Below are 25,814 nucleotides of genomic sequence, written 5' to 3'. Positions count from 1 at the left end.
CTTCCGCGATCAACAACGCTCTCGATTCTGACTCGAGTCAAGCTCGATAGTTCGAGCGGCCGCGTTCAGAACGGAAAGGTGGCTCGTCTGGCGGCACGCATACCCAGCAGGCCCATGGGGATCCATCCCCAAAATGCCGCTAGGGGCTTCCACGCCAGCGAGCCTACCCAATCGACGTAGGGCGCGCATACAAAGAGGAATTGAACGGGGAAATAACATGCATGCAATTAAGAGTATTGCAAAGTTATATTACATCACATCATTGCTGCGGTTCTAACTAAAGATGAAATTTGTCTTGGTCGTGAACCTGCAGCGGCGGTGAAGAACGGGATGCCTAATCCCGGCGCTGGCCATCCACCCTCTTGATTTCGTCGATGCTGCTGATGACGGGCTTGATGCGCTCCTTGAGCATCATGAGGTCAGTACCATCCGGCAAGCTATCCATCACGGCATCGAAGTCGAGGTCGGGATTCTAGTACGCCATCTTGGTGAGGACCTTGGTCATGACCCCCCGGCAAAGTCGCCGGGCTTCCCCGGCCAACGTGGCCGCTCTGCTGGAGTGAAGATAAGCCAAGGCTCCAAGGACGCCCTCGAAGAACTGGGTCGGCTTGGCGTTGACGGTCCCGCTGCGCTCAGGGGCATACCTCACGTTTGGCATCCCCATGGTGGCCAACTGCGAGGTGACCCTGCCGGCGACGTCCTCCAGATGGCTGATGCATCTGTTCTCGCCCACCACATATTCTTGGTGGGAGGCGGCCTCGTTCGCCCCCAGCTGCTTCTCCTCCTCCAGGCTCCTGGTCAAGGTCTCCTCCCTAGCCGTGCTCTCCGACAACATCTTCTCGAGATTCTCCAGCTTCAGCTTGAGATCTCTAATGGAGTTTTGCGCTTCGGAGAGCTCCCCAGCCCTGCTGATGACCGCTCCTTGCGCCTCTACCAAGGCGCTGTTGAGCGTGCTCTTCTCGTTGGACAGCTTGAGGGCCTGCTCCTTCAGCTCGTCCCGCTCCACCTCCAACTCCCTTACTTTGCCGGCATGGGCCAGAGCCTGGGCATCGAGTGCCTCCTTGTGCCTCTGCTCCAGCTCGCGATTCCGCCGCGCGACAAGGGCCTTGAGCTCCTCATCCTTGCCATGGAGCGCTGCGGCAAGCTTTGCCTCACGCACGGTGAGGTCCTCTTCCTGGGAATCCAGTGCGGCTTGATGCTGGTTCCGGACGGCCTCGGCCGCGGCAGCCAAGTTCGCCGCCTTTTTCTGGGCCTTCTCGATGTCAGCCATATTCATGGTGAGCTCGACATTGCGCTTGGCCAATTCCTCCTGAAAGGCCCTCTGCTCCTCGCGAGTCTGGTGGAACAAGGTCTGCGTCTCAGCAACGCGCGCCTTGAAATCCACCTCCGCCTGGTCCACCGTTGCCATCCTGGACTTAACCTTGTCCAGACGGACATGGTAGAGCGCCTGGAGTTTTCGGAAGTTGGCCCCCATAGCGCAGAAAAGCTGCTCTTCTGGAGAACCATCACCGCCAACGCCCGGCTCATTGACAACCTCGAGCCCGGTGGCGGCAAGCACCTCGCCGTCAAAGACTTCCCCTTCGGCGGGCGCTCGGGAACTTGACGCCCTTGGGAGATGGATGAAAAAATTGTCGCCCACCTTCAGATATCTGCCGGGGCCCGAGGTTGAGGAGGAGGGAGGCTGATCATCAACCACCTCTTCCTCGGCAGTGGCCTTGCCGGCTTCCCCGGCAGGCCCACCGTTGGCACCCTGGGCAGAAGCCTCGCCGGTCGCCTTGGCGGCCCCCACAGCGGTGTCCTCGGCAGCATCCTTGGCGGCCTCATCAACGGCGACCTCGTCAGCATCCCTGGCAGCCTCCTCGGCGGCAATCCTGTCGGCCTCCGCCGTGGCCTCCTCAGCAATATTCCCAACAACAGTATCCATGTCCTCCATACCAATTGAAGGAGGGCCTGGGTAGTAATGGGAGCATTGAAGCCAAGAAAAAGAATAAGGGAAAAACAGAGACAGAGGATAGGCGACTCACCAGTGCCAGGCTGTGAAGCAGAAGTCCCCTCCCCGCCAGCATTCGGCGCCGTGGCAGAGTCGCCAGCGCCCAAGTTCCCCTCTTCCTCCATGGGTGTGGGCTCCGTGCTTGATGCCCTTGCTGGGGTCGCCCCTCGCGGCGGCGTAGTCGATGGGGGTGGTGTGTTGGGGGTAGCCCTCTGCGGCTCCTCTTGCTGCTGCTCCCCTCCTGCAAACCCGACAAGGTCAACACCATAGCATCAAACGCCTACCATGTGTCGATAAGAGGAGGGTGACGAACTTACGTTGGGGGCTGTGCTGGGGGCTGCTGTCCGGGCTGCTCAGCACCACCAGTGGCGACTTTGAAGCACTAGCCAGGGGCTGGCCGCCCGCCAAGGCCTTGGCCCTCTTCACCCTCTGGGCCAACGTCTCTACATCCCTGCAAAAGCAAAAACGGATCAAGATAAGTGACTTAATTCAGGGGAATGGAAATGGCAGTAAGGGACGGAGTACTTACTCGTCACCCGTCTCCTCTTCCTCCACCACTTTCCTTTTCCTCTTCGGGCTGAGAGGCCCGAGATCAAAAGCGACCTCCGCGTCAACATCCGAGTCGACATCTGCCAGAGGAGGCGAAAACGGTGGGGTTTGTGTGCGCCCAGATGAGGAAGGGGCTGTTGTCTTCTTCTTCTCAGCGGCCTTCGTCAGCCTCTTGGCTGTCGTGGCCCTCGTGTGATGCCCAGACCCCTCCAGGGTCAATTGAGGCCGCGTAGCCCTGCCGGGCCAGACCGGCTCGCCGGAGCCAGCCCATCGCAGGACTCGCCCTCTTCCCCTGGTTGGCGTCGAGCCCACCGCCACGTCCCCCTCCTCCGACGACTCGTCGGCCGCGTATTCGACAAGCGGAGCTCCAGTGTCAGCGCTGCTGACCTCCTCGGTGGCCGCCGCCCACCGGGTGAGCTGCTCTTCCTCCGCAGCCATTGCGGCCTTGTCCTCCACGCCCCCGGCACTACCGGCCTCCATGGCGAGCTGCGCCTCCCTCGCCCTAGTGGAGATGTAGTCCAGCTCTGCCTGGGTGGTGTCCATGATAAGCCACCGCTCGGCGTCAGCATTGACATGTACCTCAATCAGGGTGTCAAAGAATTGCTGCACATCCGCGTCCTTCAGCTCCTTCCAGCTCGGGACAGGGCCGTGCGCATTACAGTCCGGCATCATGGCGATGATCTCGGACCGACATGAATTGTTGCACAACGGGACCACCCCCGCTGGCAGCTTGAAAAACGGCCCCTTGAGGGCCTTGCCAACCTTTGCGGCAGCCCTCGCGGCCTTGCCGGTCCGTTCGACCTCGCCATCGCGACCCACATCAAGCTGGAAAAGCCGCTGGCAGAAGTGGGCATGCGCCAGCACTGTGAAGTTGTGATCGAGGCCGGGGCGGAGTCGCATAATGTCAGCCGGATTCGTAAAGAGCCAAGCTGGCCTCCCCTTGTTGTGCAACGGGGCGATCCGGCGGCGAATGAAGTCCGCCCCGATCATCTCAAGGGTGAGTCCGGCCCAGGCGAGCCGGAGAATCCTAGTAGTGGCAACAATGATCCTCCCGTCGGCGGTGTCGACATCGCTCCAATCGCTGCCACGGACCGGCGGCACTCGGCGGACCTTGCAGAATTCCAGCGGGTCTTCATCCTCAATCCGGCACCACCGGCCACGCCATTCCTCCCACCTCTCCTTCATGGTACCGTCCGGGTACGCCCTCTTGGATCTTGGGATCCAGGTGACGCAACCAGAGACGGCACCTCCCGGCTGGATCCGAGGGAAGAAATAATGGCGGAAGAGCGCCGTGTTGGGCTGCACCCCGGCAAAGCCTTCGCAAAGATGCGCGAAGAAAGCCATGCACACCACCGCATTCGGAGTAAAATCCAAGAGGCGAAAGCCGAAGGTGTGCATAATGTCACAGAAGAAATCGGAGAAAGGGGGGCATAACCCGCAAGAAAGATAATCGACGAAAAAGGGATACCGATTCGGAGCAGGATCAGCGCAAGCAGCAGGAATGACGCGCGTCGCCGGGTGTCCCGAATTCTCTCCCCCCGTCTTCGCTCCCCATAGGGGCCTGAAGGAGGCTTGGAGCTCATGAACATCAACCGTCGAGGGGAAGAAAAAGGCGGACTTCGTCTGGTCCCCCAACAGCGCGCTCTCCGGCGGCTCCACAGTCCCAGCGCCCTTAGCCACCCCCTTGCCCTTGACGGATTTGGGCGCCATGGCGGCCAAGAAGTTTAGAGGGATGAGGAAGGGGGATGGCGAAGCAACGACGGCGGGCGACGGCGGAAGCTTAGGAAGGAAGGAAGAGAGGAAACGGCGGCTCTGAGACTGGAAAAGGCACGAGGAAAAAGGACAAAGTGAGCAGCGCGCCCGCAGTTATTCCTTTTTATGGGGGAAAACACGGACCGCCTCCTTTCACATTAACTGTGGTGTGACGCATGCCCACGGGAACCAACCCCACGCATGCTGCCCACGTCACACGCACCTCCCCACGCCGCGCCACGCGCGAGAATCGTGGGAAGCGCGGCGTGCGAAGAATCTTACCGCGGTAAAAACCGCCCCGCCTGCCCGCGCATCATTTTTGGGCCTAGCCCAACAACGCGTTGCGCTTATGTGTGGCCCAGGCCTGGGGGCTCCTGTCGGTGTACAAAAAGAGGGGTACACTTTTTGTACCCCTATAACTGTGCACGGGCAGTCTGAGCCACGGGCACCACCACACCAAGCAAGGCAAGGGAGGTGAGCTAGGGTAAGACCGAAGCTCAAGAGAACTAGAACGACGCCAATTCCAAGACCACGAAGAGCAAAGGGGACGAAGCGGACTCCCCCGGCAAGATCCTTGCTGGGAGACAGTTTTAGCAACCCCGGCAAGACTCTTGCCGCGGCAACTCGCCCCACACCTACGGAGCAAATCACCCTTGGGTCCACTGCCCCCATGGGGCAAGGATTCGGGAAACATCCCCGTGGTGGCATGCAGATCTTTGTGAAGACATTCAAGATCAGATACACACTATAGAAGATGACTACCCTTGGCGGGATCCCAACCGAGGAAAACCATAAGGCTCCCAGCAAGCACCTTGTCGGGGATGACAGCAGGCGCCTCGGCAAAACCCTTGCCGGGGCCCCGGCAAGGCCCTTGCCAAGGACATCCGCAGGACCACCACCAGGCCCACGCCGACTAAACCTCCACCGCCGTTCACATGCAGCTGCCGACCCAACCAGCTAGGCAGGCACCTGCGTGGCGGCATGCAGATCTTCGTGAAGACCCACCATTGCGCCACCTCAGTTGCCTGCCTACCTACATGGCATCTCAGGCGTCGCTGGCCAGGGCGCGTGTCGACACAAGAAGGAGCAGCGACGGACGAGACAGGTTTCTCCCCCGTCCCCGATAAAGCAAGGACACCTAAGCAAGATGCATTAAATGCGCCTTGTCATGTAATGCGAGGGATAACCTTGCATCACTGTACCCTTTCCACCTCTTGTGTGCCACTGTGGCAACCCCTTTTTCTATAAAAGGAGGCCCGAGGCGACCAGAGGAAGGATTCGCCTTTTTTGAGCTCCTCACGCCCCATAGCTAGCTCAAGAACACAGATATACAATCCACCAAAGCAGGAGTAGGGTTTTACGCATCCTCGCGGCCCGAACCTAGATAAACGAACCGTGTGCTATCTACTTGATCTGCTCTTCTCACGACCCCGCGCCCCGCCAACCACAGTAGGGATTCTTGTGATCCCATAGGTGTCGTTCCCACCGACACATGCGCCTATTGTAACTCGGGCTCCGGCTTGGGCGAGGAGTTGAATGAATCCTGTCTCGGCTGTAGGAGTATGCATCCTGCTGGGCCAAAGCTATCTGAAGTAGTTCTCTTACCCTCCGGGTTTCAATTGCTGCTGGCGAGTCACCTTCCATCGGGAGAGCTGCCAATCGAGCCGACGCCGCAATGATGTTCTCCATGGGGTTGGAGAAGTGACCCGGGGGTGTTGATATATAACGAGGAGGAGTTGTATTCATGCGCGGTGGCTCCATGGCGCGTGGCTGAACTGGTGCTCCGGGCGTCTCGACCCGGTTTACCTCCGGTGGGTTGCTCCCTCTAGCTCCGGGTGTATGGAACAGATTCCTTGGATCCAGTGTTAGAGGCAGACACGACTGAGTTTTCTGACACCTCCTCCTCATGACTTGGTTTGTCGCATTAAGATCCACGGAGAGCCGGAAGGTTTCTGCTTGAAGCTGCTGAGCACGAGCATCCAAAGCTGCTCGTTCTGCTGCCATCTGGGTTTCCTCCACAGCCAAATTTTCCTTAGCTTGCACCATCTCCTCCCGCACGCCTGCCACTTCCACGTCATGCTGGGCTTTATCCGCCGGCTCTACCGCAGCAGTTAACAGAGTCGTCAGTTTATCCATGAGGTCCATGAGAACCTGAGCCGGGGGGTGCGCGGGGTCTCCTGACCCGGCAGCTGCCGACCCGGTGGCGGCTGCTGTCGCTACGGTGGAGTTCTTCCCGGGCTGCGTCCCTACCATGAAGACTCCGGCCCAATTTGGCGGCTCAAGGGGGTCCGGAATACTGCTGCCATCGGAACAGCCCCGAGAAAGCCGTCTTGCAATTGGTACAACGAGTCCGTCTCACCTGTTGATGAAGCCATATCAGAGCAGATGGCCGTCTCCCCGCCTTCCATTGATCCTTCGAAGTATTCACCGCCATGGATGCAGCCTACGAAGGCATGCTTCACGACAGATTGAACACGGGTGGACCCAGCGCGTCGAGCCATTTCAATGAGGTCGGTGTGGACATCCAGCTCAGGCTCTGACTCGCCGATCCGGCCAATGAAGACGTGAATTCCGCCGAAGGGGACCCGGTACCCGTACTCGATTGAGCCGGCCTCAGGGCCCCAGCCTTCGTCGTCGATGTAGATCTTGCTGCGATGACTCTTGGTCATCCGGCCCACAGCGTATCCCTTGAGCCCTTCGAAGTTGCCCTTCAAGAACTCAAATCCACCGTGCGCTGGCCCCACAGTGGGTGCCAACTGTCGTGGAATTGTCACGACAGATGTCCTAGAGCAAGAACTTAGTCGTAGGGCCATCGCACTAGGAAGCTTAAAGGGGTTAATCGGGACAAAGGACACGAGAGAGTTTTATACTAGTCCGGCCCCTTACGATGAAGGTAAAAGCCTACGTCTAGTTGGGTTTGGTATTGCTGAGGTTTCGATCACCAAGAGGCTTAACTCGCCGGCTTGGTTATCGACTTGTTGTTTCTTGCCCTCAACCGCCACCGGGTCGTCCCCTTATATACACGGGTTGACGCCAGGTGGCCTACAGAGTCCCGGCCGGCTCATAATCGTGTCCGGCTCGGTGACTTTCTTTACATGTCTTTCTGTACAAGTATTTCCTTACATGTGGCGTTTTACAATATCGGGCCTTAAGCCGGCCCCAGGCCTTTGGGCCTTCTATAAGACTTAATAAACTGCAAACTTGGGTGTTTACTGAACTTCTTGCGTAACCTGCCATTGAAGCTGACCTGGCCCCTCCTGGGCGGGTCTCAACTGATAGTAATATCCCCAACAACTCTTTTTCTTCTTTTTCGACCTCTGGGTCGTTTTCTTGGCATTTATGGCGGCGGCTTTCGCTTTCTTCACTGCCTCGTGGTCATACTTAACTTTCCAGAAGTCAGAATTGGCCTGGAGACAGGTAAAAACAAGGTAAAGAGTCAGGTAAGTGTTAAAACAATATGGCTGGAGAAATATAAAAAAGATAAATAATGACATCCTTACTTCTGGAACCGGGTTAAGCTGACAGAAGAGGTTTAACCCAACGACACTGCAATCTTCATATTTCCCGTTCACCAGAAGAGTTGACATTGAGACAATATCTTCCTCTGTCCATTGAACGAGGCTGTGACGAAGGGAGTCATCTGGGCCTCCACCATACTCATACATCAGCTTTGACCGGCGGCTCAAAGGGATGACCCGCCACGAGATCCAGCAGCGGGTCAGATCAACTCCAGTTAACCCGTTCCCCAACAGAGTGTTGATCCTTTTAATGGATGGAATCAGCCTCTTACGTTCAGCGACAGTCAGCTTATCAGGAAGCGTGAACTTGGAGTCAAGGCGATCGGGGCGATAACCCGGCAGGGGCTTATCGTTTGCTGGTGAAGTGTCCTGGCAGTAGAACCAAGTCTGGTTCCAGTCCTTTGGGTGGCTTGGTAAGACAATAAGGGTAAAGACGGCACCCTGCCGGCGCTAGATTGATATACCTCCAAGTTCTAAACTAAGGCCGTTGGTGCACTCATTCTGCCAGTTCAGATAAAAGTATTCTCTGAATAATTCCACGGTCGGCTCTTGTTGAAGATATACCTCACAGAGCACTTGGAAATTACAGATGTTAGATATGGAGTTGGGCCCGATATCTTGAGGGTGGAGTTTGAAAAAATGGAGGACCTCTTTGAAGAACTTTGAGCCGGGCGGTGAGAAGCCACGGTTCATATGGTCAGTAAAAACGATCACCTCACCATCTCTCGGTTTGGGTCGTTCTTCTTCCGGGTCAGGGGAACGATAAGACATGACGTCTTTTGATGGCAGAAATCCTATGATGAAGAACTCTTTTAAACGTTCCTCAGTTATGGTTGAGGGGACCTAGTTACAGATGGTCGGTGTCTTTGACGGCATGATATGCAAGGAACTGAAAAGAAAAGCAACATGTTGGTTCAGTTTTTACAGTGAGGTTAACAGTTAAAGGATGAAGATGCAAAACAAGTAATGACGTCTTAACTAAGGGCTAATGACATATAAGGAAAAGAAAGCCGGTGCGGTAAGCCGCCATGACTACAGATTCTTTCAGAAAGCGGATTCAGCTAAGTATTGGGACAAACAAGTTTCCCAAAATGCTTGATATTATTTCAGATCAAATGGATGTTCAAAATGAAAAAATTTCTAGACCTAAAAATACAGTCCAGATGAGTTCATTAGATCTAAATATAGCTCTTGTACCAGAAAAAGGGGTCTGCTAGTATCAAAAGGAGGCACCAAACAACTACTGCATGAACATACATCTCTTTTGGATCAGAAAGAGGAGACAATGGAAGAACTATGATGAACTATGAAGAACATGCAGAAGCTTGGAAACCATAATGAAGATCTGAGACACAAAGAAAAGAAGGCTTACGTTTGCAGGTCTACTTCGGAGGTCGCCGCGGTTTTCTCTGGATCGGTTCAGGTCGATGCAGCGGCCAGAGTCGGCGACGGAGATGAGGCGCGGCGGCGGCGAAGCTCGAGTAGTGAGCAGAGTCGTGAGAGGAAGAAGACGGAGAGAAAGAGAAGAATGAGGAAGGCCGGGGCGAGCCTATTTATAAGGGAAAAGGTGAACAGACAGGCGCGAAAATCATGGAAGAGCTGAATAAATGGTTATCCAGCTATACAGACGCCTCGATTCTCGGGAAACATTAAAGATAAAAGATCCGTTGGAGGATGACGTCATGAAAGTTTTTTGCGTTTCCAAGAGATGACGTCACGGCGGGTTACAAGGAAATTTCGGTAAAGATAAGAAGATGGATTTTTTACTAAGTATGGAAGATTGACAAAGAACAAAGTTCATAGTCAACCTGGGGCCTAATGTTGGGGATATTACTATCAGTTGAGAACCGCCCAGGAGGGGCCAGATCAACCCCAATGGCGGGTTACGCAAGAAGCCCAGTAAACATCCAAGATTGTAGTTTATTAAGTATTATAGAAGGCCCAAGGGCCTGAAGGCGGTTTAAGGCCTGATATTATGAACCACCATATGTAAGGAAAGACTTGTAAAGAAAGGCATGTAAAGAAAGTCACCGAGCCGGACACGATTATGAGCCGGCCGGGACTCTGTAGGCCACCAGGCGTCAACCCATGTATATAAGGGGATGACCTGGTGGCGGCTTAGGGCAAGAAACAAGTAGTCGATAACCAAGCCGGCGAATTGAGCCTCTTGGAGATCGAAACCCCAGCAATACCAAACCCAACTAGACGTAGGCTTTTACCTTCATTGTAAGGGGCCGAACTAGTATAAAACTCTCTCGTGTCCTTTGTCCAGATTAACCTCTTTAAGCTTCCTAGTGCGATGGCCCTATGACTAAGTCCTTGCTCTAGGACATCTACCGTGACAATTCCACGACAGGTGTCCTCCATACAATCAACATTCCGAGGGAGTTTGCTTTACTATATTTTTATTTATTTCGATTACAGGACTCGGCTTCCCAATTACCGGCCTCTCTCATGCAATGACTGAAGGAAATATGCCCTAGAGGCAATAATAAAGTTTTTATTTATATTTCCTTATATCATGATAAATGTTTATTATTCATGCTAGAATTGTATTAAATGGAAACTTGATACATGTGTGAATACATATACAAAACAGAGTGTCAGTAGTATGCATCTACTAGACTAGCTCGTTAATCAAAGATGGTTAAGTTTCCTAACCATAGACATGTGTTGTCATTTAATGAACGGGATCACATCATTAGGAGAATGATGTGATGGACAAGACCCATTCGTTAGCTTAGCATAATGATCGTTAAGTTTTATTGCTATTGCTTTCTTCATGACTTATACATATTCCTTTAAGTATGAGATTATGCAACTCCTGAATACCAGAGGAACACCTAGTGTGCCATCAAAAGTCACAACGTAACTGGGTGATTATAAAGATGCTCTACAGGTGTCTCCGAAGTGTTTGTTCGGTTGGCATAGACCGAGATTAGGATTTGTCACTCCGAGTATCGAAGAGGTATCTCTGGGCCCTCTCGATAATGCACATCATGATAAGCCTTGCAAGCAATGTCACTAATGAGTTAGTTGCAGGATGATGCATTACAGAATGAGTAAAGAGACTTGCCAGTAACGAGATTGAACTAGGTATGAAGATAACAATGATCGGATCTCGGGCAAGTAACATACCGATGACAAAGGGAATGACGTATGTTGTCATTGTGGTTGGATCGATAAAGATCTTCGTAGAATATGTAGGAACCATTACGAGCATCCAGGTTCCGTTCTTGGTTATTGATCAGATATGTGTCTCGGTCATGTCTACATAGTTCTCGAACTCGTAGGGTCCGCACGCTTAACGTTCGGTGACGAACGGTATTACGAGTTTATGTGTTTTGATGTACCGAATGTAGTTCGGAGTCCCGCATTTGATCACGGACATGACAAGGATTCTCAAAATAGTCGAGAGGTAAAGATTGATATATTGGATGATGGTATTCGAACGCCAGAATGGTTCCGTAGCGTTTCAGGTAATTTTCGGAGTACCGGGAGGCTACCGGAACCCCCCGGGGAACTAGTGGGTCAACATGGGCCATAGGGGAGAGAGAGGGGAGCCCGCAAGGGGTGGCGCCCCCCCATGGGCTGTCCGAATTGGACAAGGGGAAGGGGCATGCCCCCCCCCTTTCCCCCTCCGAAAGAAGGAAGTGGGCGCGGGGGCGACTCTGACTAGGAGTCATAGTCAGTCCCCCCCCCCACTTGGGCGTGCCCCTAGGGCCGGCCTCCTCCCCTCCTCCTTTATATACGGGGGTAGGGGCACCCCAAAGCACATCAATTGTTCGCTTAGCCGTGTGCGGTGCTCCCCTCCAGAGTTTACTCCTTCGGTCATATTATCGTAGTGCTTAGGCGAAGGCCTACGCGGATCACATCACCATCACCATCACCATGCCGTCGTGCTGAAAAAACTCTCCCTCGACACTTTGCTGGATCAAGAGTTCGAGGGACGTCATCGAGCTGAACGTGTGTAGAACTCGGAGGTGTCGTACGTTCGGTGCTTGATCGGTTGGATCACGAAGACGTTCGACTACATCAACCGCGTTAAGCTAACGCTTCCGCTTTCGGTCTACGAGGGTACGTGGACAAACTCTCCCCCTCTCATTTCTATGCATCTCCTAGATAGATCTTGCGTGAGCGTAGATTTTTTTTTTTTTTTGAAATTGCATGCTATGTTCCCCACCATTGGCATCCGAGCTAGGTCTATGCGTAGATGATATGCACGAGTAGAACACGAAGAGTTGTGGGCGATCGTAGTCATACTGCTTACCACCAACGTCTAATTTTGATTCGGCGGTATTGTTGGATGAAGTGGCCCGGACCAACCTTACATGACCATGTTCATGAGACCGGTTCCACCGACAGACATGCAACTTGTTTTGCATAAAGGTGGCTGGCGGGTGTCTGTTTCTCGAACTTTAGTTGAATCGAATTTAACTACGGCCGATCCTTGTTGAAGGTTAAAACAACAAACTTGATGAAAAATCGTTGTGGTTTTGATGTGTAGGTAAGAACAGTTCTTACTAGAAGCTCGTAGTAGCCATGTAAAACTTGCAACAGCAAAGTAGAGGACGTCTAACTTGTTTTTGCAGGGCAAGTTGTGATGTGTTATGGTCAAGACATGATGTGATATACGTTATTGTATGAGATGATCATGTTTTGTAAAATTTATCGGCAACTGGCAGGAGCCTTATGGTTGTCGCTTTATTATATGAAATGCAATCGCCATGTAATTGCTTTACTTTATCACTATGCGTTAGCGATAGTTGTAGAAGCAATAGTTGGCGAGATGACAATGACACTACGATGGAGATCAAGGTGTCAAGCCGGTGGCGATGGAGATCATGATAGTGCTTTGGAGATGGAGATCAAAGGCACAAGATGATGATGGCCATATCATGTCACATATTTTGATTGCATGTGATGTTTATCTTTATGCATCTTATTTTGCTTAGTACGGCAGTAGCATTATAAGATGATCCTCACTAAATTTCAAGGTATAAGTGTTCTCCCTGAGTATGCACCGTTGCGACAGTTCGTCGTACCGAGACACCACGTGATGATCGGGTGTGATAAGCTCTACGTTCACATACAACGGGTGCAAGACAGTTTTGCACCTGCAGAATACTCAGGTTAAACTTGACGAGCTTAGCATGTATAGACATGGCCTCGGAACACTGAGACCGAAAGTTCAAACGTGAATCATATAGTAGATATGATCAATATAGAGATGTTCACCATTGAAAACTACTCCATCTCACGTGATGATTGGACATGGTTTAGTTGATATGGATCACGTGATCATTTAGATGACTCGAGGGATGTCTATCTAAGTGGGATTTCTTGAGTAATATGATTAATTGACCTTAAATTTATCATGAACTTAGTCCTGATAGTTTTTGCATATCTATGTTGTAGATTAATGGCCCGTGCTACTGTTCCCTTGAATTTTAATGCGTTCCTAAAGAAAGCTAAGTAGAAAGATGATGGTAGCAACTACACGGACTGGATCCGTAACTTGAGGATTATCCTCATTGCTGCACAGAAGAATTACGTCTTTGATGCAACGCTAGGTGCAAGGCCTACTGTAGGAGCAACTCCGGACATTATGAACGCTTGGCAAGCTAAATCTGATGACTACTCGTTAGTTCAGTGTGTCATGCTTTACGTCTTAGAATCGGGACTTCAAAGACGTTTTGAACGTCATGGAGCATATGATATGTTCCAGGAGTTGAAGTTAATATTTCAAGCAAATGCCTGAGTTGAGAGATATGAAGTCTCCAACAAGTTCTATAGCTGCAAGATGGAGGAGAACAGTTCTGTCAGTGAACACATACTCAGAATGTATGGGTACCATAACAACTTGACTCAGCTGGGAGTTAATCTTCCGGATGATAGTGTCATTGAAAGAGTTCTTCAATCACTGCCACCAAGCTATAAAGGCTTCATGATGAACTATAATATGCAAGGGATGAACAAGACAATTCCCGAGCTCTTCGCAATGCTCAAGGCTGCGGAGGTAGAACTCAAGAAGGAGCATCAAGTGTTGATGGTTAACAAGAACACTAGTTTCAAGAAAAAGGGCAAAGGAAAGAAGGGGAACTTCGAAAAGAATAGCAAGCAAGTTGCTACTCCCGGGAAGAAGCCCAAGTTTGGACCTAAGCCTAAAACTGAGTGCTTCTACTGCAAAGGGACTGGTCATTGGAAGCGGAACTGCCCAAAATATTTGGCGGACACGAAGGATGGCAAAGTGAAAGGTATATTTGATATACATGTTACTGATGTGTACCTTACTAATGCTCGTAGTAGCGCTTGGGTATTTGATACTGGTTCTGTTGCTCATATTTGCAACTCGAAACAGGGTTACAGATTAAACAAAGATTGGCTAAGGACGAGGTGACGATGCGCGTCGGAAATGGTTCCAAGGTCGATGTGATCGCCGTCGGCACGTGATGTCAACTACACAACCTTCTTCTTGTAGACGTTGTTGGGCCTCCAAGTGCAGAGGATTGTAGGACAGTAGCAAATTTCCCTCAAGTGGATGACCTAAAGTTTATCAATCCGTGGGAGGCGTAGGATAAAGATGGTCTCTCTCAAACAACCCTGCAACCAAATAGCAAAGAGTCTTGTGTCCCCAACACACCCAGTACAATGCTAAATTGTATAGGTGCACTAGTTCGGCGAAGAGATGGTGATACGAGTGCAATATGGATGGTAGATATAGGTTTTTGTAATCTCAAAATATATAAACAGCAAGGTAACTAATGATAAAAGTGAGCGAAAACGGTATTGCAACGCGTTGAAACAAGGCCTAGGGTTCATACTTTCACTAGTGGAAGTTCTCTCAAAAATAATAACATAATTGGATCATATAACTATCCCTCAACATGCAACAAAGAGTCACTCCAAAGTCACTAATAGCAGAGAACAAACAAATATATTATTGTAGGGTACGAAACCACCTCAAAGTTTTTCTTTCTGATCGATCTATTGAAGTGTCCGTAGTAAAATAACACGAAGCTATTCTTTGCGTTCAATCTATCCTATAGTTCATACTAGAATAACACCTTAAGACACAAATCAACCAAAACCCTAATGTCACCTAGATACTCCAATGTCACCTCAAGTATCCGTGGCTATGATTATACGATATGCATCACACAACCTCAGATTCATCTATTCAACCAACACAAAGAACTTCAAAGAGTGCCCCAAAGTTTTTACCGGAGAGTCAAGACGAAAACGTGTGCCAACCCCTATGCATAAGTTCACAAGGTCACTGAACCCGCAAGTTGATCACCAAAACATACATCAAATAGATCACGTGAATATCCCATTGTCGCCACAAATAAGCACCTGCAAGACATACATCAAGTGTTCTCAAATCCTTAAAGACTCAATCTGATAAGATAACTTCAAAGGGAAAACTCAATCCATTACAAGAGAGTAGAGGGGGAGAAACATCATACGATCCAACTATTATAGCAAAGCTCGCGATACATCAAGATCGTGCCGAATCAAGAACACGAGAGAGAGAGAGAGATCAAACACATAGCTACTGGTACATACCCTCAGCCCCGAGGATGGAACTACTCCCTCCTCGTCATGGAGAGCGTCGGGATGATGAGGATGGCCACCGGAGAGGGATTCCCCCCCTTTGGCAGGGTGCCGGAACGGGTCCCGATTGGTTTTTGGTGGCTACAGAGGCTTGCGGCGGCGGAACTCCCGATCTAGGTTATTTTCTGGAGGTTTCTATATTTATAGGAATTTTCGGCGTCGGGAACAAGTCACGGAGGTGCCCGAGTCGTCCACGAGATAGGGCGGCACGCCGGGGGAGGGGGGTAGGGCGCGCCCCCACCCTTGTGGACGGCCCGGGACTCTTCTGGCCCAACTCTTTTACTCTGGGGGCTTCTTTTGGTCCATGAAAAATCATCAAAAATTGGCACGTCGATTGGACTCTGTTTGGTATTCCTTTTCTGTAAAACTCAAAAACAAGGAAAAACAGAAACTGGCACTGGGCTCTAGGTTAATAGGTTAGTCCCAAAAATCATATAAAATAGCATATAAATGCATATAAAACATCGTAGAAGGATAATATAATAGCATGGAACAATAAAAAATTATAGATACGTTGGATACGTATCAAGCATCCCCAAGCTTAATTCCTGCTCGTCCTCGAGTAGGTAAATGATAAAAACAGAATTTTTGATGTGGAATGCTACCTAACATAATTTCCAATGTAATTTTCTTTATTGTGGCATGAATATTCAGATTTGAAAGATTCAAGACAAAAGTTTAATATTGACATAAAAACAATAATACTTCAAGCATACTAACCAAGCAATTGCGTCTTCTCAAAATAACCTAGCCAAAGAAAGCTCATCCCTAAAAAATCATATAGTTTGGCCATGCTTCATTTTCATCACACAAAATGCTCCCATCATGCACAACCCCGATGACAAGCCAATCAATTGTTTCATATTTTAGTATTCTCAAACTTTTTCAACTTTCACGCAATACATGAGCGCGAGCCATGGACATAGCACTATGGGTGGAATAGAATATGATGATGGAGGTTGTGTGGAGAAGACAAAAAGGGAGAAAGTCTCACATCGATGCGACTAATCAACGGGCTATGGAGATTCACATCAATTGATGTCAATGCGAGGACTAGGGATTACCATGCAACGGATGCACTAGAGCTATAAATGTATGAAAGCTCAACAAAAGAAACTAAGTGGGTGTGGATCCAACTTGCTTGCTCACTAAGACCTAGGGCATTTTGAGGAAGCCCATCATTGGAATATACAAGCCAAGTTCTATAATGAAAAATTCCCACTAGTATATGAAAGCGACAAAATAAGAGACTCTCTATCATGAAGACCATGGTGCTAATTTGAAGCACAAGTGTGGAAAAAGGATAGTAACATTGTCCCCTCTCTTTTTTTGCCTTTACATTTTTTTTATTTCCTCACACGGGACAATGCTCTAATAATGATGATCATCACACTTCTATTTATTAACAACTCAAGGATTACAACTCGATACTAGAACAAAATATGACTCTATATGAGTGCCTCTGGCGGTGTACCGGGATGGGCAATGAATCAAGAGTGACATGTATGAAAAATTATGAATGGTGGCCTTGCCACAACTACAATGTCAACTAAATGATCATGGAAGGCAATATGACAATGATAAAGCGTGTCATAATAAATGGAACGGTGGAAAGTTGCATGGCAATATATCTCGGAATGGCCATGGAAATGCCATAATAGGTAGGTATGGTGGCTTTTTTGAGAAAGATATAAAGAGGCTTATGTGTGATAGAGCGTATCATATCACGGGGTTTGGATGCACCGGCGAAGTTTGCACCAACTCTCGAGGTGAGAAAGGGCAATGCACGGTACCGAAGAGGCTAGCAATGATGGAAGGGTGAGAGTGCGTATAATCCATGGACTCAACATTAGTCATAAAGAACTCACATGCTTATTGAAAAAATCTACAAGTCATCAAAAGCAAGCACTATGTGCATGATCCTAGGGGGATAGATTGGTAGGAAAAGACCATCGCTCGTCCCCGACCGCCACTCATAAGGAAGGCAATCAAAGAAAAACCTCATGCTTCAAATTTGTCACACAACGGTTACCATACGTGCATGCTACGGGCCTTGCAAACCTCAACACAAGTATTTCTCAATTTCACAATTACTCAACTAGCACGACTCTAATATCACCATCTTTATATCTCAAAACAATTATCAAGTATCAAACTTTTCATAGTATTCAATGCACTTTATATGAAAGTTTTTATTATATCCCTCTTGGATGCCTATCATATTAGGACTAAATTCATAACCAAAGCAAAGTACCATGTTGTTTAGAGACTCTCAAAATGATATAAGTGAAGCATGAGAGTTCAACAATTTCTTCGAAATAAAACCACCGTCGTGCTCTAAAAAGATATAAGCGAAGCACTAGAGCAAATGACAAACTACTCCGAAAGATATAAGTGAAGATCAATGAGTAGTCGAATAATTATGCAACTATGTGAAGACTCTCTAACATTTAAGAATTTCAGATCTTGGTATTTTATTCAAACAGCAAGCAAAACAAAATAAAATAAAATGACGCTCCAAGCAAAACACATATCATATGATGAATAAAAATATAGCTCCAAGTAAGGTTACCGAAGAATGAAGACAAAAGAGGGGATGCCTTCCGGGGCATCCCCAAGCTTAGGCTCTTGGTTTTCCTTGAATATTACCTTGGGGTGCCTTGGGCATCCCCAAGATTAGGCTCTTGCCACTCCTTATTCCGTAGTCCATCGAATCTTTACCCAAAACTTGAAAACTTCACATCACAAAACTTAACTGAAAACTCGTAAGCTCTGTTAGTATAAGAAAATAAATCACCACTTAGGTACTATTGTGAACTCATTCTTAATTAATATTGGTGTGATACTACTCATAGGTTCATCAAAATAAGCAAACAACACAATGAAAACAGAATCTGTCAAAAACAGAACAGTCTATAGTAATCTGGAGAATTCGAATACTTCTATAACTCCAAAAATTCTAAAAAATTAGGACGACCAGGAAAATTTGTATATTGATCTTTTGCAGTTGGATTGGCTATTTTATCGCTTTTTGGTAAAAAATTAAAATTATTCTCGTGAGCGCATACTTTCTGTTTTTATCGGCAAGATCAAACAATAATCACCCAAGAAGATCCTAAAGGCTTTACTTGGCACAAACACTAACTAAAATATAAAAAACACAATCATAATAGAGGATAGATGATTTTTTATTACTAAACAGGAACAAAAAGCAAGAAACAAAAATAAAATTGGGTTGCCTCCCAACAAGCGCTATCGTTTAACGCCCCTAATTAGGCATGATGATTTTAATGATGCTCACATAAAAGATAAGAATTGAAACATAAAAAGAGCATCATGAAGAATATGACTAGCACATTTAAGTCTAACCACTTCCTATGAATAGGGATTTTGTGAGCAAACAACTTGTGGAAATAAGAATCAACTTGCATAGGAAGGTAAAACAAGCAAATCTTCAAGATTTTCAACACATAGAGAGGAAACTTGATATTATTGCAATTCCTACAAGCATATGTTGCTCCCTCATAATAATTACATCTAAGATCATAAGCAAACTCAACAATATAGCTATCACAAAACATATTCTTAACACGATCCACATGTATGCAAAGTTGACACTCTTCCAAAATAGTGGGATTAACATTAACTAAAGTCATGGCCTCTCCAAACCCACTTTCATAATTATCACAATAAGATTCAACACCCTCCAAAATAGTGGAATCATCACTTCCTAAAGTTGACACTCTTCCAAATCCACTTTTATCAATATAATCATCATAAATAGGAGGCATGCTATCATCAAAATAAATTTGCTCATCAAAACTTGAGGACAAAAAATATCATCTTCATCAAACATAGCATCCCAAGCTTGTGGCTTTGCATATCATTAGCATCATGGATATTCAAAGAATTCATACTAACAACATTGCAATCATGCTCATCATCCAAAGATTTAGTGCCAAACATTTTAATACATTCTTCTTCTAACACTTTGGCACAATTATCACGAAAGACGTCAAAAAGATGAAGCATTTGAGGCAACATTAATTCCATTTTTTGGAGCTTTCTTTTACTAGTAAATATGCCTGTGCGTTGCATCGGGATAATAAAATTACATGCATCTAGCTCAATATAAGAAGGGCTCAAGATGTGTTCAAAAAAGGGGGAGGGGCTCAAGACCCCACAGGTCCAACCCGTGCGTTGCACCGGGCTAGAAATAAAATATAACCTGCTCCACGTGTCATTATGCAACATTTTTAACTCAATTTTTACAAATATATAAATAAGATTACACTAAGTATTTCTTTTTGTACAATGAAATTTGGGCGTACCCTAACAATGTTCATCATTACCTATTTTAGCTCCGCACTTTCATTTCATTTGAAAAACACAAATGTTTATATCAACCAATTTTATTTTTTGTTGTTCAGAAAAACATGATTATTTTACTTTCATTAGGTGTTTTTAAAAAAATTCAAGAATATTTTTTAAAATGGTATCATTTTTATGGCGATGTTTTATTTTTTTTAATATTATATTTCATTTGTAATTTTTTACACTGTTTTTTGGGCTTTGTCCATTGACATTTGGCCTGCGTATTAAGTCCAGCCTAAACTGCACCGACGCCAGCTGAGCTCCTCGTCTCGTCTCGTGCCTCTTCTCGTCTCGTCTGCGAGCACCCATTTCAAAAAAAAAAAAACTCCTCGTCGTGTGCCTCTTACTTCCCCGATCCCAAATTATTCCCCATTCCTCTACCTAGCTGAACTAAATGCGACGGCGGCAAGCGTCCCTCCCCTCCCCTCCGGCCGGCTCTCTCGGTCTCTCCATGGGTTCTACAAAAAACGAAGTGAAAGCCCCAAAACAAAAACACAAAAACACTCACATCTAGCGACATGAAGCAATACACGCCCCTTCCCTTCTCTCTAGCAAGTAGTGGTTACTAAACAAAATCTAACAATCGAACATTGTATAAATTGCTACGGCAACCAAGTATAATCAATCAGAAACACGAATAGCAGCAGGGTCTCGATCCCTCTCACTTTCTCTCTACTTCTTTCTTAATTCTCTGCCAAAACAACACGAAGCAACAACAGCATATGCAAGCACATAGCAGCAGCCTCCTCTCAGTTTCTCTCTATCTCTATTGATCCTTACTACTATAATCTCTCAATTTCTCAAGGGTTCTAGAAACATGCCATGGCAGTAACTCTTGTATGTAATCTTATGTAAATTATGTTCCATTTGTTCATAGAACCCAATAAAGGTCCCGTAAATGTACGCAAGACAACAACTGGCTTGTTTTTTTATAGTACTATGTATTACTGGACATTTCTACTGACGCTAGTACATAGCCTTGTTCTAACTTTGCATCAGTGTTGCTCTACCGTATAAAAACTACGCTGAACTCCATAGATTTCTGAGAGAACTTGAATCAACATAAGGGAATATCAAAATGATATCCGAATTCATGCATTGTTACGGAAAATGAATATAACCAAAATGGAGAGCCTGCACATATCTCATTATGCAAAAAAGGATCTATAGAAGTACAATACGTAAGCCATGGATCGTAGCAAGAGCAGCTACCTGAAAATACATAAACTTAAATAAAATCATGCACACCCCTCCATATGCAGGAAACAACTATTAAAACATGCAAGGAAATTTTTCAAGGTATATGTACAAAATTAGTTTGTGCCCCTTTTCTTACTACATCAGTAAATGAATCAACTTCCCCCACAAAAAATAGTAAATGAATCAACTTCTTGTGATAACCAATAACATTTTACGGAACTATCTCTTTGCTTGATAACCACTATCAACATGTACATAACTTCAATATTTATCACAGGGTATCAGACCCTCAGATACATCAGTTCGAAACATTGATTAATGCAGCATCCGAATAGAGCTGGTGCTCATTATCAGTTGAACATGAGAAATATTTGTGCAGAACACTCATATCAAATTTAGAACAACATACTCAGTTGTATGTCATCTTACTTGCGAAATCATAAATTCAAAACAGGGTATCATATTCAGTTTTGCTACTGGGAAAGGCTTGTTACACTTCAATATGCACAATAGTACATGCTTTAACCTGTCAAATATGTACTGTCATAAACAAAGAAAAAAATGTATTTGATTTGCCATGGAACTGCTTGAAATCGAAGATATGGATGATGGTGCAGCACACAGATCAAATTAGCATCACAGCTTAAACCGAGGTCTGTTTATGATCAGTCTGAAACCCGACTCAATAGGCTGAATATACACAATAAAACACAAGTTTCAGTGAGATTCTCAGATTCACACAGGAAAGTTGGTTGGAACTTTAACTGGAAAAAGGATCAATGTTGAACATGAACTGGGAAAACATTCTAAAAGTTCAGACTGGGCATGCTAGTCTGCTGCTGTTGAAAACTGCCTGTATAACCATGACAGAAACAACAACTAAAACAGGGGATTACATCCAGTGATTAGCTTTCATCAAGGGGATAAATACCTCTGGTGTAACTGCTGCAGGCGCCATTGTACAGCTCGACCGATGTTCTTGAGATAATGTCAAGCTAAATGGGGATGGAGGTGATGGCAATGGACCACAATCTATCTGATTATCTGATTTTGGCACAATCGATTCAAAACACTCAGAAACTGGAGTACATGTTGACATAGTTGGTGACATAGGTGATGGCTCCAGAACACTTGATTCAGAAATTTTTGCTTTTTTTGAAGGTCGGTTATCAAAGTCCTCTTCAATGTTCTATGTAATATTAAGTTACAGTGCTGTCATCTATTTTCTGCAATCACAACAAAAATAAAAGGTAAACCTCCAACCGTTAGAAGCATCATCTGACAGTAGCTTTGTTTAAAGGAGACGAAAACATTACAATCCAGTATGTAGAAGGCAAAAGTATATAGAGATAAAAATTACCAATACATATGTGCATGTTTAAAAATTCTACAATGAGAAAGTAAATCATATTAGCAAATGTGGTCTACCACACAGCATAAAGGAACTCAGTTGATTAAGTAGCTATATATGCGCATGCCAAAATATTCTAGGCTGCAAAACCATAAAAAACAGGAAAGATCAAGACACACATTATGATCCATTACATGAGAAGTAATATGATCTTTTTGACATTTTATTTATCCTACATCTTTGTGAGACCCGCGGACTCAGCGAAGAACCTAAAAAAATTCCTACATTTACATTCTCAAACAGAACTGCATTTTTCTAGTTGTCAAAATACGGTGAGCAGTAATTTTTCGTAAACATCATGCCCTGTTGAATATAATTGAGACCCGTCCATCACTTATTTGTGAACTACTTTTGTTCTGGTCACCTATGTATTGAACTACTAAACACTCCTTACGAATTTACTCTACTTCATTCAAGTACAAACAGAATCCATTTATGTAGGAGCGCATGATGTGTTGCTTGTCAGTGAAATATAGTCTACTATCGGCAATAGCTATATTTGCTGTAGTAAATTAATGATTTGACAAACATATGAGACCCATCAGATGCTTCAAAAGTACCTCAAAGTAGGTCTAGGCGACGGCTGATGGTCTTCCGGCAAAATCGGCGGAGGCGGTGGCAGATTGTCTTGCGGCGAAGTCGACGGAGACGATAGCGGTGAAGTCAAAGGAGACGACAGCTGCGAAGTCGACAGATATAGTATAAGACAATCATAAATTCGGCAAGGAGGAAGATCAGGGAATAGTAATGCGAATTATGCCACTATATATTTGAATTACATGGAGATCAATCACTCCAAAACCAAGTTTCCTGATATACAGACCGTTGTCTGGGCTTATTACATTAAAATGCACAGTAACCTAAAAAAGCAGTCCTATTTGTTCTTAGTTCTTTGAGTTGAACTTTTAGACCTGGCATTTGATTTCTTGCATGGCTGATAACTGTGATGATTGTGATTCTTGGCAATTCTAGTTTAATTCTCAGCTTGAAGAATATGCTCTCATCTTTTAAGTATAACCTTAATGTTCCTCACTATGCAATGATCCCAAAAATATATACGAAAATGAACATGTACTTCATGCTCTTCTAAATTTTCTTTCCCTGACAGAAGGGAAAACACCCAGCTTCTATTAGATAAAACAAAGTATTACAAGGTATATATGGAGAAAAGTGTCACAGTAATAGACGCATTGTACATGTACCAGGGCTCACATATGCAAACTAAAATGAAGGGGATTCATACCTCCGGTGTAGTTGCCACAGGCAACATTGGACGGCTCAACGGATGTTCATCACTCATCTTAAGGGCCTGAAAAAAAAATCAACTCCAAATCAGAATAAGCTTTTTGCAGACGGACATCAGTGTTGACTAAATCATAACTGTGAAAAAAATAGCTGATCATTCTTTTATTTTCTCAAGTGGCACCAGGCACTTAATTCTACTAAAAAAATATGCAGATACACACTGGCCACATGCCCAGAGAAGTTAGCTCCACACAAACATTTGCAAATCAGGTCTTGAGCAACTGTAATGCAGTTTTGACAGATTGAGACATTGATTTAGCACAAAATTTGTACATATACTTTATATAGGGCACTTATAAACATGCTACCAGGACAAAAACAAAATTTGTTACTAAGCAAAAAACATGGGTCTGTAACCCCAGAAACTACAGAGAGGAAAGTTGTTTACAGATCCTAATCCTGTTTTGCTAGGTGCAGCTAGCATATCTATTCTGCAAAGCTAATTCTTAACTGAAGAAAAAGCATAACCTAGGTGCAGCTAGCATATCTATATTCTGCAAAGCTAATTGTTAACTGAAGAAATAGCATAATCGAGCAAGGGGACAGAAATAATAACTACAATAGGGGAGTCGAAAACATTTTAACATCATAAAAGCATGAAAAAATATGGTCTTTGAGATCGTCATCTTAGACACACAAATTTATGAGCCATACTGAGATACATAAGCATGATTTATGCACAACAGTATCGATGCATGCATGAGCAAAGTTCATACAATAATTAGAAGGTTCAGTACAGTTCTCTGTTTCAAATTGTTTTTCTTGTGATGCGGCAAAGAAATTCTCCTGCAGTTGCAAAAATCATTATTCATAGTTTAAGAGTAATAATGTTCAGGCAGGCACAAATTTAGGAAAAATACCACATGAATCTGAATCGAACCGTACATGATTCACAATCGCATCTAAGTACAAAACCAACAGTGGTCCTCCATCTAAGCAATCCATGAGATTACTAACTAAAACTAAGTCTCACAACAGTAAGAGAAGAAGACCATGACCACCAGTATCAAGTGCTGAACAATCGTATTAGGTGTTTTACAATTACGGATAGTCGAGGAGCAGTGAAGTGGAAGCAAAGAGGCAACTAAAGCTTGCTATTCAGCTCATCTCCAGCAACAGCGGCAACAAGGTCAGATCAAGTTTTGACGAACTTCAGGCTCTACGGCGCCGTGGCGTAGCTTCGAGGGGATACATACCTATCGTGTAGCCACCACAGGAGACATTGCACAGCTCGACGGGCGTTCTTGTTCCTCCGGCGAACTCGCCGCTTCTTCCTCCGGCGAACTTGGCGGCGACATTGGATGTTGGGTCAAAAATTGCAATTTCGACGGGATGATGGAGATTATGGTCGAAGGGCAAAACCTGATGGATATTCCGGCCGAGGACCCTTGCTTCTTATAGCAGCCAATCAAATCCGGGTCGGGCACTACATCAATTTGTGTTGGAGAAGGACAGGGCCGGCCTCCAATTTTCCATCCAAATCACGACAGGAGCAGCGGAGGTTGAGAAGGATACCACGGAGGAGAACAGAGAGAACTGGCGGCGGCACGGCCGGCGCCGGTGGCCGGTGTACCATCCTCCATGAACGCCCATGAGCGCAGCAGGCCCACGGCGTCCGCCTTCTCCTACGCCTCGGATCGGATGTGGCCGCGCAGCAAGCCCACGGCGTCCGCCTTCTCCTCCGCCTCGTCCGTAGCCGCACCCATGGCGTCCGCCTTCTCCTCCGCCGCGGCTGTAGCCGTCCGACGAAGGCGCCGCCCCTCACCTGCTCGTGCTCCGCCGTCGCTGCCGTCGCTGGAAAGGGAGGAGTTTTGGATAAGATGAATCAGGGACCGCAGACTGAATATCGAACAAACATAGGGTCTTTATTGTAAAACCGAAGCGTTTTCCCATATTCACTAAAGAAGGGACTGCGGGTTATATTTCCGAAAAGCAAAAGGACTTTTTAGTAAAACCATCGCGACGGTGAACCCGGAAACTCAATCCGTGCTTTATTATTATTAGGGAGAGATAGACTAAACTAGTGATAAAATAAGAAACTAAAAGATTCGATTGCAAAATCTAAAGATATACCTTCAAGTGCTAACCTCCCCAACAA

General features: G+C 46.3%; 1 protein-coding gene across 1 annotated transcript; it reads right to left on the bottom strand.

The window, feature by feature from the left end:
• Nucleotides 1–21,250: 21,250 nt before the first annotated feature.
• Nucleotides 21,251–25,574, bottom strand: LOC125521827 (uncharacterized). Its single transcript, XM_087533255.1, has 5 exons — nt 24,913–25,574; nt 23,655–23,720; nt 22,972–23,090; nt 22,264–22,288; nt 21,251–22,189 (listed from the first exon to the last, which is right to left on the bottom strand). The coding sequence occupies exons 2-5, from the start codon at nt 23,709–23,711 to the stop codon at nt 21,893–21,895; spliced, it is 498 nt and encodes a 165-aa protein (XP_087389381.1). The 5' UTR covers nt 23,712–23,720; nt 24,913–25,574; the 3' UTR covers nt 21,251–21,892.
• Nucleotides 25,575–25,814: the final 240 nt, after the last annotated feature.

Source organism: Triticum urartu, chromosome 7A (genome assembly GCF_056163025.1).
Source record: "Triticum urartu cultivar PI428250 chromosome 7A, HENAU_Tu73, whole genome shotgun sequence".
Taxonomy (NCBI): Eukaryota; Viridiplantae; Streptophyta; class Magnoliopsida; order Poales; family Poaceae; genus Triticum; species Triticum urartu.
The sequence above is the reverse complement of the archived record's forward strand: the minus strand, read 5'-3'. Positions and strand labels throughout refer to the sequence as shown.

Bases quoted from the DNA above. Each gene is read 5' to 3' on its own strand.
- LOC125521827 (XM_087533255.1), bottom strand. From the start codon at position 23,711: ATGAGTGATGAACATCCGTTGAGCCGTCCAATGTTGCCTGTGGCAACT. The intron at 23,091-23,654 runs GTATGAATCCCC...TCGACTTCGCAG, and splicing joins CTGTGGCAACTACACCGGAG to CTGTCGTCTCCTTTGACTTC. The intron at 22,190-22,263 runs GTTGGAGGTTTA...AATATTACATAG, and splicing joins GTCAGATGATGCTTCTAACG to AACATTGAAGAGGACTTTGA.